Raw genomic sequence first — 13,660 nt, 5'->3', positions numbered from 1 at the left:
TGTTTGATAGAGTATTTTATTTGCCCACATATGGGGACAAAAAATAAACTAAGACCTTTTTTGTTTAAAAATAATATACAGTTTGTCAAATAAATCAATGAACACAAACACAAAAATAATTCCATCACTCGGACATGAAAAGGTACCCAACAGATCTACACAGCACACGATGAAATCCTCAATTTCAAAACTTTGAGTAGATTCTAATTCTCATTCTGGTGTCTACCTTTAATTTTGCTCTCCATGAATAATGCTAGTTTGTCAAGATTTGTCTTGCCAATCACCGGTGTCATAGTGTTGTTAAAACCTGACATTTGATTACTAAACTAACCCCGACTTTCCGTTCGAGGCGGCGGCAGGGAGAGAACTTGGCCGGAGGGCGCTTTTAAAGACGAGCACGAGACGATCTGAACAGATTGGCGGCTGCCTTGTTCTCCAAGAAGGCTACCCTAGAGGCAGCGGGCACCTGGAAAGTTAAGAGGAAAGACTATATCTGGTGGGTTTACGTTAACGGTCCATTCCTATTGGTTAATCAAAATCCACTTGTCGGCTCCTCTTGGTCGCCGAATCGATCCTCTTCTGTTTTAGCCGCTCTCTGTTGCTCTTCTCCAACCTGTAGAAACCCCCCGGACACAAACGTTTAGTTGCACGTCGAGCTCGCGACGCGCGCATGCCACTGCTGCTGCTCCACACTGTGATACCTGGCCGTCCTGAGGGCGATATCATCGTCCGTCGCTTCGTACGGCTTCGCACTGGCCTCCGCTACGATGTCCGAAATCTTCCGCAGGCAATCGGCGAGGTTACGCTGCTGGCTCCGGCTCAGCTCCGAGGTCACCCGCAGCTCGCCGGCCTTGTTGACGCGGCTCTTGTTCTGCCGCGAAAAAAAACACAAAATGCGCGCTTCTGCTAAGTCGTCCTCGGCGACGCGGGGCGTCAAGACGTCCACAGACAGGGGCGTCCGCAGGACCCGCGCCAGGGCGTACCTTTTCCAGGATGTGCTGGCGGACGTTCTCCGGGAGCCACTCCGCCGTCCGGACGTGGAACCTGACCTCCGCTTTTGTGTTGACTGCGGACGCAATGGGCATCGAAAGGCGGATTAACCGGATCCTATTCCGTGTCTTTAGCGCGGTCTCCAGTGTGGCATTTTGGTTTTATTGAATGGGCGACTCACCTTTGTTGACGTGCTGACCACCAGGGCCACCGCTTCGGCTGTAAGAGACAGTCAGCTGATCTACGGACAGAAAATGTTCTGAACTTTGACATTTATAAATATACATACATAAATAAACGGGAAATTGAGAGGCTGTGCAACATGTAGTCTAGCTCCTGGTACTATATAGACCTAGTTTGGGTGTCCGAAGTCACATGACAGAAAAGCCTAACATTTTAAAATGGGGTCACGTCACTGGAGGACGGTCCCTAATGCGCCCTCGAAACAGCGACCGACACTCCGCGCAGCAGCGCCTCGTTCTGGGGGACGCGGTCAGCCGCCCTGAACATCTGCTGAACATCGAACTGACTTAACCACGGTCCATATGGAAGAGATTGGTGAAACACAGAGTTCGCGTTATTATAATTATTATTATTATTATTAAGATAATGTCAGAGACGTTTTGTAAGATGTACTTTTTTCCTCCCCCGTAGTTGTGCACGTGTATAATTACCCGCCGGGATGCGCACGTCGGTCCCCTGAAAGATAAAGACATAACATCAACGCAAAGCTCCGTTCCCGTGTGGATCCATCCCGCCCAACCGACTTCGACACCGTCGTCCGTCCCAGAGCATAAACCCACCGGTGTGCGCTCCGTCCTCCGGCCGCGGGAACTCACGCCGCTCCGTATCCCCGCCGCCGGCGTCGACGGCGGGCGGCGAAGCCAACACCGGCGCCCGAAGGAGGCCGCCATTGGGGAGTGACGTCACTGAGAACGGCGGCTCGCACGGTCACGCGTATCGCCTGCCGCAAAAAAAAACAAAAAACAAAACCAGATTGGACTGTCAAGGCCGTGCGATACGACATGCGTGCCGCCTTCTGCTAGTCGCACCAGGCGTACAAAACGCCATCATCAGGGGAATGTATGACGTCGACCGTGTTCAAAGAACCAAAAGGGCGTGAAAACGGTTGGAGGTCGCAGCCGAACGAGACGCGGCTGCCGCGAGGTCCCACCGAGATTTGAACTCGGATCGCTGGATTCAGAGTCCAGAGTGCTAACCATTACACCATGGAACCGCTACGGGGGAACCCAACCGGAGGGTGTAAAAAAATAAATAAATAATAATAAAGGGTCCAAGCGTCTGCTGACGTTGCACGAGCACGTCGGCTTATTATGGGATGGAGGGTGAGGAGCGGCGAGCTTGTCGTGTAAAATCAGTTTAAAAGAAAACGTCCACCCCAGATGGGACTCGAACCCACAATCCCTGGCTTAGGAGGCCAGTGCCTTATCCATTAGGCCACTGGGGCTTGTTATCAGCGAGAGATTTCCATACGCCATGATGTTTTACACTATGCTATACTTACTATAAATCCATCTCGTCTCCTCATCGTCGTTTTCTATTTTCTCGTCGATTATTAGGAAATGTATTTTCTCTTGCGATGAAATAGGTTTGGTTCTTCATGGAGATCCGGGTCCTCGACTGGGTAAGGAAAACAAAACAAACCAAACAAACCCAAAAGAGTCGTTGGATTTGCCCGCGCTCTTCGTTCCATGCTCGGTGGGCGAGGGGGGGGGGGTGTCAGCTGTCGGAGTCGGTTCAGCTGTTGTTGGTCCCGGAATAATCTAAACAACAAACAAAACAAAAAAAAAGAACATTTAAAATCTGTCAAAAAGAACGTGAGGTGTGGATCCCAATATTTTTTTTCAGCCTCGTTTTCGGAAAAGTATTTGTTTGTGTCAGTAATTTACTTCTGTCAAACGTATTACTTTTCACGGAATAAAAAAAAAGTGTAAACTAGTCGCGTTCCACGTGAATTACGCCAAATTAATTTCCACCCACATTCATCTCGTCTTCTGTCTTGGATGGATCGGGCGTGTGGCGCGTTTCGAGTCGTCCGCGAATCGGCGTTCGCGTCGCGGACGAAACGAACGAGTCCTTCTGCGGGCGTGAACCTCGCGGAGCCCGAATCGTCCGCGGACCTCGCGTCACTAAGCAGCTGAAGGAATGGTGACCGGTTAGCTCGGCGCTCGGCGGACTCGGATCCCTTTCCTCCCAACAGAATGAATTTACTACCGTCCAACCCGCATGGGAACGGGCTCCTGTACGCCGGGTTTAACCAAGACCACGGTGAGAAACGCCCCGGGGAGTCATTTTAGAACCGGGGCGGGGGTGGGTGGGTGGGGGGGGAATGGCAGCGTCGGGAATGCTAAGCTAGCGACGCTAACGCCACAACCCAGCTGGTGGTGCCAGCGTCGCTGCGAACGACACCGGCCGCCGCTCAACTACTCGCGTCAGGAACCATACACGCTCAGAGTGTTAGCGACAGTGCGAAGGCTGCCACGCAGAGATTCTGCGATGGAAACGCTGCGTCGAGGGTGTTAGCAGCGCTGCGAGGGCTGTCACAACAATACGCTGGGAACGGCACACGTTACGTTAGCGACGCCCCTAACGGTACGCGTTAGGGGTTGACGTTAAGAAGGGTTAGCTCGGCTAAACGCCGACGAAGACATCCCGCAACGTCGGCGTTAACGCTCTGGGTGATACACTAACTAAAGAGGGCATCGGTCATCATCCCCAGCGAACTCCCAACAGTGTGATCGGGGTGCCGCGTCGCGCCGAGGTGAAGGCGAAGCGACGCGGAATAAAATCCACACGTTTACCACGTCATAGGGATTTCGAAACGATTTGTTTCGTCCTGCCCGAGGAAATAGTAAACGAGCAACGGCGCAAACGCCGCGCCAAACCAGGGCCGAGAATCCAGGCGGAGAAGAAGTGGCGCCCGCTCGTTATTCGGAAGCAACTGACCACTGATTCAGAATCAAATGTGCCACGGAGCCCTGTCATAAACTACTGACATTTAACCCTCATTTGTATTTGCTGTTGTAATCCAAACCTTATCGCTTGTTATTTTGCCAATTCCTTGCCCTTGCCAAGGCTTTTATTGTTTGCCATTTCACTTGATCAGAATCAGAACCGTATCCAATGCAAGGAGCTTTCTTAGGTTAGGGTTGGTGCTTTGTTGTGCAGTAAAGAAAGCTGAACAGTCAGAAAAAGGGAAACATAAAGTACACAAGGATCACCTATTTGTCCATCTCATATAATATGATGCCTATATTTTCGTAATAATCTTCCATCGATGTAAGTGTCATATGGTCCTATTTAGTGATGGCATATTTACGTTCACGAAAATGACATGTTTTCTCTCAAGGGTGCTTTGCCTGTGGAATGGAAAATGGATTCCGTGTCTACAACACAGACCCCCTCAAAGAGAAGGAAAAACAAGGTAATAACAACCGTACGTCTTATTTCTGGAGCGCCGTTTTCCACGTTAAACATTTTCATCGTTTGTTTATAATCTGTTAGGGGGCGTCCAGCGATTGGATGACTGGAGCCGATATTCGCTAGTTTTCATAAATCAGAATGGTGATGCTGATTGACGTGCGTGACATTGGTTTGTCAAGCTCGTAAATTCTACAAGCATTTTACAAGCAAGTTAGACATGTTTAAAAGACAAAGTCATGCAAAGGAAGCTTTTTTTCCACCCATTATTCAGTCAATCATGAAATGATTTAAAGTTAGACTACGATTTTATCAGTCTTGGCAAGCGAAAACTGATGGAGCGTGGCCAACTTGACACCCACTTCTTAAAGAGAGTGTCGGGCCCTACTCTGGCCCATCTCCCCCATTATGAGTGTAGTGATATAAGAGCCAGAGATGAGCCTCCGTTTAGTGCTGACATTCCGTCTGGAAATCCGATGCAAGATCAGCGTTTTGCCGATTTATTTTGATATGTCGGACAACATTGATCCGCAGCACAAGTCAGATGTTAAAACCGAGGTCTACCAATTACTTTTTGATGCAGAGACAAAATAGTATACACAAACAGCTCACTCAGGTTTAGTGATTTTATTGTAAATGAACAGGGTCTATTTTAAAAGTTCCATTTACAAGTAAAAGAGCGTTTTTATTGGTGCTCATATGCAGTTTTACAATGAGGAAGAATAATTACGAGGGCTGCCACCAATTAAATATCCCTAGTCGACTATTAGTCAGTGGTCAGTTCAATTAATAAGTCGACTAATCGTTCCTTATGGTATTAATTTAATTATTTAAATGTATGTATTTGGGCATCAGAAAAGGGTTTGAGTTCCAAGGCTGAGAGAGAATGTTTTAACTAACATTGTTAACATTGTGCAGCATTACAGATAAATACAAAACCTAATAACCAGCCAGCCTTTGAGCTATAAATTACATTTTCAAGTGCTGGGTGCACAAAGCGAGCCGTCTCTTAATCACATCAGATTAACATTACATTGTTTAAACTTATTATGCACTATTATTATGTTATTAATGAACACATTTAAATTACATATTGACATAATTTGCACCGAAATTTGGTGTATGGAAGACTGTTTTCCCAGTGTCGGCGCCCCCTCGCGCGGGCGGCGGCCCACGTTGTAACTCGGGCTTCTCTGCTGATGACGTAGCAGTGTCGGAGCGAGAGGAAACACTCAGCTGTTTGATGCAGACCGTTTGGAGTCCTCTACGTGAAACACAAAAAGCATCCTCAGAACGGCCACCTTAACATGAGGAACAAGGGAAGGGTGCTGCCACACCAAACATAATGCTGGGCAACAAAGCAGGACAGTAGGAGGGGAGGCTCTTACTGTCCTCGTGTGCGCAGAAAGACATCTCCGGTCCGCGGCGGATTGGGGAACTTGTCCCGTGAGTCATGGCAGCAAAGTCAGTTCTCAACCACATCCACATTGCTGCACACGACATGGAAGAACACGCATGGCTTGGTGCCATTTAGTTGTATTTCTGAGAGTCACACAGCGCCTCCGCTGCTCAGACGCGACTCAAGCGCATCAGCAACGGAGTAGTGATACGTGGATTTGGGTCCTTCGTGGCCAGAGCCAAGAATCTTAATACAAATATTTTGTTCCATCATCTTCCCGTCCAACGTAGTGACTCATGTGAGCCATGGCAGAGGAGTGGCCCTCGTCACTCGTATGTTAGCAAACAGGTATTATTATACCGTTGCACCTTCTTACACTTTGTAGAGAGAGACACTGTAATCCTTGTCTCGACACCTGTGTGGAAGCGTGACCTTTTACTACAAAGGTGGTGCTGGCAGTTAATGAGCTGCCAGATGCAAAACCTGAGCTTGAATGAATTGTCTGGGTTTAGGACCACTAACTAAACTTGCTTTATCTTGGGATAGCAAATCCAGCTGCACAGCGACACTTCTATATGCATGCTACTCACTGGACGTGTGGGTTTATAGGAAGGAGTTACTTATTTACCACCCAAAGAGGGCCTGAACATGTGACATTAGTGCATGACCAGCTCAGCACTCACGCGTCCAATGAATGCAGTCCCCCGATGATGACAAACCCCTCGCAATGTCAGATATAGGATAATCACTAAGTGTCGAAGGTATTCGGAAAACCTTTGTCACAGAAGTCAAATTCCTCGCTCTGAAAGCGGGCTGGTTTTCCAGCGAGTCACAACCACAAGGCCTTTGACATTTTCGGTTTCACCTTTATTGTTCATTGGATACAGTTGTACCTCCTTACTGTGCGTCAAGACCCAGGTGGTGCGTTTGTCCGTCCCTCAGAGTTCCTGGAGGGCGGCGTTGGCCACGTGGAGATGCTGTTTAGGTGTAACTACCTAGCTTTGGTCGGAGGCGGGAAGAAGCCAAAGTATCCTCCCAACAAAGGTATTCCATTATGTTTGCTCAAAAGCACCTGGCCATAGGTAAATTTCGGGGAATTTTCGTGTTGCATTTTATTTTTTCATCTTTCTCTATAGTGATGATCTGGGATGACCTGAAAAAGAAAACGGTTATTGAGATTGAGTTCTCAACGGAAGTCAAGGCGGTGAAGCTTCGGCGTGACAGGTAAAGGTGTTCTTATTACCAATGTTTCCTTCATTTAACATTTCCATGGTGGTGTTTTTTTTCCCCGTCTATTAAAGGAGCGAAGTTCAGAACATTTCTCAATGTCTCTTCCCTCTTTTATTGAGCACGGAAAGTGTTCCATCTGGAGGCTGTCTTAGGACGCTGTCGTAGGTGCTTCAGTAACAGGATCTATACTTTGTAGTTTGTCCTCAACCAGTTATTCGGTTATAAGGCAGATAAACCACAACTACATGTACATAGCCACCGGCACTCCTTCTTTTATATTTATATCTATTTCTTGTGCAATAGACTGTCCTATTTCTGTTGGAACTGCTACAATGTTCCAAGTTTTAGTTTCCGTTTTAGGATTATTTTCTTATTTTAATTTTATGTACATACACTGCGACCTCTTGTCCATATTTGTAACATCGACTCTTACTTTTTTTTAAATGTTACTCTTATTTTATTTAAAAAAAAAAAAGTATTTCCTCCTTATATTTGCCTTATTTCATCTTTTTATGCCCACTACGCAGTTGTTGCCTGTCATGCCCCAAGAATTTAAATTGTACCGAATGACCTTGTGTTGTACCGTCCACTTGACAAACAAAACACTTTGACCTTTGAGACAGGATGAGCAGGGAGCCCCATATTGAAAACTCTCTCTATCACATCAATTATCACCTATTCAGTATTTCACATCACAATTTTGGGGAAAGAGAATGCATGAATAATCATGTTTTTTTTGTTGTTGTTTTTATCCATTGCTAATATTTTGGTGAAAAAACTGTTAGATCAGGACATTTGGCATAGAAACCGCAATGTGTGAATATTGAGCAATTCAGATTTCGGTCCTTTTTTGTATTGTTTGCAAGATCTATATTTCATCCTTGATTGGACAATGATTGGCACCAAAGTTCTTGTTTGGTTCCTGTTAATGGTCAAATGCTCACAGTGATCTTGGCAATCAGTAGCTGAAATTTAAACAATGTCCTGTCAATACTGGCAACCACCCGCAGCTGTTCTAGTGGAAACAACTTAGAGACATAACTTTTCTGGTGAAAGAATAAAACTCTTGTTTGTCAGAGAATAAAAGGCCCGTTCACACTTTGCTTCCATGGACATGATAGTTGGACTGATGCAAAGGTTTTTGTTTGTCTTATGTTCAACAACTTCCTTTCAAAACAACGATTAAATGCTCCCGTTTGATTTCTATCCCGTCCGCAGGATTGTGGTGGTCTTGGACTCTATGATCAAAGTCTTTACGTTCACCCACAACCCTCATCAGCTGCATGTGTTTGAGACATGCTACAACCCGAAAGGTCAGTCCCAGCACCTTGTTGAGATGCTAGACACTCATATAGCTTATGTATAAAACAAATCCAGCTCCATAGATATTGCTGTGTTATGTATAATTCAATGATATTGCAAGTTTCAGACTTGGTCTATGGTCTTAAACCAATTTCTAAAATGTTTATATACATTTGAGTTGTTGTTCATGACACTGTTGCCATTGGTGAAAGAAGGTGAAATTGTTTTTTTCTGTTCGCGATTTGATTGACAAATTGTAAATAACACCATAACATAATAATTTTCACATCGACTGTCTGAACATTTCCTCAGGTCTGTGCGTGCTGTGTCCAAACAGCAACAATTCTCTTCTGGCATTCCCTGGGACCCATTCTGGCCACGTGCAGATTGTCGACCTGGCCAACACGGAGAAGCCCCCCGTGGACATCCCCGCCCATGAGGGGGCACTGTGCTGCATCGCACTCAACCTGCAGGGCACCAGGATAGCCACTGCGTCAGAGAAGGTACCGTGTGCTCGAAGAACAACTCTTTTTGACCGGTTCATGGCTTGATAGCATATGAAGCATATGTTTTTGCGTCCTTTCATAGGGGACTCTGATCAGAATCTTTGACACCTCCGCCGGGCAGCTCATCCAAGAGTTAAGACGCGGTTCTCAAGCGGCCAATATTTACTGGTGAGTTTTGAATAGTATATTTCTACATTCAATCGAAGGTCAAGGCTAGAACTCGCTTTGGATGGACAATAACAAATAAGTTAGGGGATGCCGCGTGCAGGGAGCTTTCCTGCACAGAGGAAGAAAATGTAATATCATGGTAAGGCCTGGAAATTGCAGTGTAATTAGAAAGCAAAGCATACGCATACAACTGACGTTGCTTTAACTCAATGCTTGCTTTAAACTGAAATATGTAATTAGTCTTAAGTTTAGCTAAATGTGGTGCTTTTCATCAATCTATTTTGCAATATAGTGTAGTAGCAGGGCTTTAATTTACAAGCCTAATCAAATGGGAGGGTGAGCTGAATCTGAATCCTTCCTTCTGTTGGTGGCTTGTCCCCTGTGTTCTCCGTCTGTTCTGCTTTTCATTAATTTATTTTATATTTCTCTCTGTCCAGTATAAATTTCAACCAGGACGCCTCCCTCATCTGTGTGTCCAGCGACCACGGGACCGTACACATCTTTGCAGCCGAGGACCCCAAAAGAAACAAGCAGTCGAGGTTTGTCCCAGCTCGACTAGCTCAGCTGTTTTCAAAGTAACGGTGTCTTGTAGCTCGGGCCGCCCCCCCCTAAAAGTCGACCAATCGGTCCGTTGCTCGCAGGAAGAACAAACTTCATTCAGGAGCCGCACCTTGTTAAAATTACCATTAAAACCTGCATGGCTGGATGAAACGCTAGAGGGCTTTTAATTTGACACAGACGTTAACAAAAATAAATGTTCAGTATTTGCTGGTTGTTCCAACACATTCAAAACAATAATTACTGCTTTTGATGAGCGGCTTAAGCCGGTAATTAAATAAAACAGTCGGCTCGCTTCCTATGTGCCTGCGGCGCTTGTAAATTAAATGTATATTTTAAAGGCTGGTTCTAAGTTAATGTGTTGGTGTTGTAACTGATAAATGAACAAAATGTTCAGTCCTCTTGCTGGCTGTCTGACATTCACAATAGGGGTGTTCCTAATGACTAAGTTTGAACTTAGACTAGTCCGCTCGTCTAAAAGTCAGAGAAAGTATTGCGAATAAGAGCCACCTGAAACCGTAAATCACATCAACAACCAAATTGTATTTTAAATGCCCCGACGACCGTGCGGAGGCAGCCTGGTGGTGGTGGTGCGCCCGAGCCCAGAGGACGGGGAAGGCGCGGCCAGTAACCAAGTCTGCGGTGCCCGGCGAGGGAGGGGTCCCTAGCGAGCGGACGCCGACACCGGGAAAACCATCTTCCGTGCAGCACATTTCGTTGCAAATTATGTCAATATTTAATTTAAATTTGTACATTCATAAAATAATAATAGAGGCTAATAAGTTTAACTGATGTAATGACTAATCAGTGTAATAAACAAGCGGCTCACTTTGTGCAGCCAGCGCTTGTAAATTAAATCTCGGTGTTGTATTTATCTGTAATAATTCTTTCTCAGCCCTGGAAGTCTGATGCCCTAAAAACATCAATTTAAGTGATTAAATTAATATCATAAAAGTCAAACGATAAGTCGACTAATGGCTTGAACTGACGACTAGTAGTCGACTAGAAAATTCTTTAGTCGGGGACAGCCGTAGTTGAAGCTGATACAGAAATCACAATGAATCAACAGATAACTCGGAGGGGAATGTTTGGTGACCATGTTCTCATGTTTTTGGGGGGGGAATTCCAGTTGACATCTATGTTTGGATTCCTTTCTGCAGCCTGGCGTCAGCCAGCTTCCTTCCAAAATACTTCAGCTCCAAATGGAGCTTCTCCAAGTTCCAGGTCCCCTCGGGCTCCCCCTGCGTCTGCGCCTTTGGGACAGAACCCAACGCCGTTATTGGTACGTTGACGGCAGAGATGATCACGTTCTCCTCAGATCACCTTCCTGTACGGGGCTCATATGTTGAACGTCTGCTGCAGATAAGACGACTCCGTAGTCATGCTCCGGGGGCTGTCGTGGGGAAGTGCTGTTATTCATGCTGGGGGCTGTCATGATAAGCACATTTTAGTTGGGGGGTTGTCATACAAATAACTGCGATGCACATTTTAAATGTATTTTTTTTGTTTTCTGCCATTATGATGATGACATGAAATAATACTTGTAATAATACATCTACCTATTGTGTAAGAGCCGTTTACAAGCGTCGGTGATTGGAAGATGGGTGGGCACCAACTGATAGAAACGCACCTAATTCACATTCTATTTATTATAATTATTATTATTACAGTTTAGTCAACCACACAAAACATCAACCGCAGAATTCTAAAAATGCCATATTGACTTCCTTCATCCCTCACCCTCCCTCCCTCTCTCTTTCTCCCTTCCTCCCCGAAGCCATTTGTGCGGACGGCAGCTACTATAAGTTCCTCTTCAACCAAAAGGGGGAGTGTTCAAGAGACGTCTACGCCCAGTTCCTGGAGATGACCGACGACAAGATCTGACTCCTCCCCCTCGGCTCCGCTGCCGACTCGCCAGAAGCACTGTTCGCTTTTCTTTTCGTTTTTTCTCCCGTTTGGAAGAGCGCCTCTTAGCTCCCCCCCCCCCCGATGGACTCCGCTTGAGGCGGCGCCAGGAGGGGAGAGCGAGAGGCGTCGCAGTGGAGCGGTTTATGAACCCGACGCTGGAACAGAGACTTCGCCCGTCGCGAGCGTCAAAAGATTGTTTCTTGTAGCTTGAACAGAGGAACACCTAAAATGACCGGCTTTGGATTCTGAAACCACAGCGGAGGGAGATTGGGGGGGGAGGGGAGAAAAAGGAATGTTTTTGTTTTTGTTTTTTTCTGAAAGGACACTACGGCTTTTTAAGATGTCTTCCGTCGACTATAAAATTAAATACTATGGCTATTTTTTAATCGCATTGTCGATTCTTATAGTTGGATCGGTTTAAAAACAAAACGATTTGTCAACTAACACCGCCTAACCTAAGTATAGGGAGTGCCTAAGAGTGTTGGGTCTGACTGGAGCGCACACACACACACACACACACACACACACACACACACACACACACACACACACACACACACACACACACACACACACACACACACACACACACACACACACACACACACACACGCACGTCGCCGTTGGCCAAGCGGGATCGGCCCGAACTGATCCCGAGCCGCGGTTTACTTCCCTTTCCCGCGTCTCAGCTTCTGTTGGGTTTTGCTTGCGCGTCCTCGCTGTCGATGCGCCCCCACCCGAGTCCCGCGCGCCCATTCCACTCTGTTTTACGCTTTGCGGCGTAACCGGAGCAAGGTTCAATTTTGTCATTAATTCACTGTAAAAAGACATTTTGCCAGACTGAACACGTCACTACACAGAAATGTACAGAATAGTAGCAATCTTTCGTATGTTTTTTTTTTTTCCACGTATGTGCAATATATATACTTATTTGTTGTTGGAGATGAGCGCTTGTTTCGAAGAACCAAATGCACCTATCAGACCTAACAAATATACAGTCATGGTTTCAGGGTCAAAATCAAAGCATTTCAGAGGCGACTTGTAATGAGCTGAGCCTTAAGCCGCAACTAAAGCAAAAAAATATATATATATACCTTTCGAATTGGTTCCAAATTGCACTTGATTCCTGTCCTTTGCTGTGTCAGTACATAATCAATATAACTTGATTTAATCCTAATTTTTCTTAAAGGGTCTGATTTATTTGAAAAAAAAAAAAGTGTTTGTTTGGATTAATGTTATGGCTCTATCATCAGTTTTGTGTCATGTTTGCATAGTCCACAAAAGCATATGAGAACAGTATGTCCTTTGGCTTCAGTGCAGCTTGAGCTTGTATTCAGGGGATGGACAACGGGTCTTCTTAAGGCGCGAGGCCCGACCTTAAGTGCAGATCCACCACAAAATTTCAGCTGCGCTCCGCTTCAGAATGTAAATCCACAGGCCACACTAAACCCTTGCCCACCACGTTCAGCTCTGCAGTGTTTAGGTGCTGTTACCCACAGTAAGGATGCTGCACAAATTCAAGCGATTTCTGTGAATCTTTCCCCCCCCCCAACTGATTGTGCAACCTGCAATTATATTTGTGAATAAAAACTGCTTTTACGATAATGTTCACTTCTATAAACAAGCATGTTTCAGAATCCTACCCAACTCGATGTATACTTTTTTTTTTTTTTTTTGCTACAAACCGACGGTCTTGTCTTCTTAATTATGGTCATTATCCACAAGTTGTCAATTTACAAGAGATGGAACGTTGCTATTGATACCTACCTGCTACTAAACAATACAGATTTGTTATTTTTCTTAAGAGTTAAAGTGAAAGGTCTGTTAAGGCGAATTGCAAAGAACCCGCACATAATTTGCAATATGGTTTTTAAATGGGTAGAAGTGCTCAAATGATTCAATGCCTCAAATGACCAACCATTCCCAGTGCATGAACACCAGACAAGGAGATTATCTTCACAATTGCCCCACATGACTGCCCTTGAAGTTGTCAAATTAAAGACTTTGGCTCAGCAGTCTGAAGGAGGTCAAGCTCGGTTTCCTCTCAAGGAAGTTGGTCCGGTCGTGCTCATGTACGTGCGTGTGTGTGTGTGTGTGTGTGTGTGTGTGTGTGGGTGGCACAGACTTCCTAGAAGGCGAAACAAAGCGCGGTATATTG

At 45.7% G+C, this 13,660-nt stretch overlaps 2 protein-coding genes across 3 annotated transcripts; one reads left to right on the top strand and one right to left on the bottom strand.

Moving 5' to 3' along the window:
• On the bottom strand, positions 1-1,910 carry mrpl58 (mitochondrial ribosomal protein L58). The gene is made up of 6 exons (XM_080021391.1): positions 1,794-1,910; positions 1,665-1,689; positions 1,172-1,231; positions 984-1,066; positions 702-871; positions 1-613 (listed from the first exon to the last, which is right to left on the bottom strand). The coding sequence occupies exons 1-6, from the start codon at positions 1,902-1,904 to the stop codon at positions 529-531; spliced, it is 534 nt and encodes a 177-aa protein (XP_079877517.1). The 5' UTR covers positions 1,905-1,910; the 3' UTR covers positions 1-528.
• A 1,224-nt stretch (positions 1,911-3,134) lies between these two features.
• On the top strand, positions 3,135-12,620 carry wdr45b (WD repeat domain 45B). 2 transcript variants are annotated; one of them, XM_080021063.1, is made up of 10 exons: positions 3,135-3,279; positions 4,361-4,435; positions 6,773-6,874; positions 6,967-7,054; positions 8,279-8,373; positions 8,675-8,865; positions 8,951-9,036; positions 9,474-9,575; positions 10,755-10,876; positions 11,372-12,620. In XM_080021063.1, the coding sequence occupies exons 1-10, from the start codon at positions 3,213-3,215 to the stop codon at positions 11,476-11,478; spliced, it is 1,035 nt and encodes a 344-aa protein (XP_079877189.1). In that variant the 5' UTR covers positions 3,135-3,212; the 3' UTR covers positions 11,479-12,620. The 2 variants fall into 2 exon arrangements, with proteins under 2 accessions (XP_079877189.1, XP_079877188.1); XM_080021062.1 differs by having other exon boundaries at positions 6,743-6,874.
• Positions 12,621-13,660: the final 1,040 nt, after the last annotated feature.

This window comes from Zeus faber, assembly GCF_960531495.2.
Source record: "Zeus faber genome assembly, chromosome: 20".
NCBI classification, from domain to species: domain Eukaryota; kingdom Metazoa; phylum Chordata; class Actinopteri; order Zeiformes; family Zeidae; genus Zeus; species Zeus faber.
The sequence above is the reverse complement of the archived record's forward strand: the minus strand, read 5'-3'. Positions and strand labels throughout refer to the sequence as shown.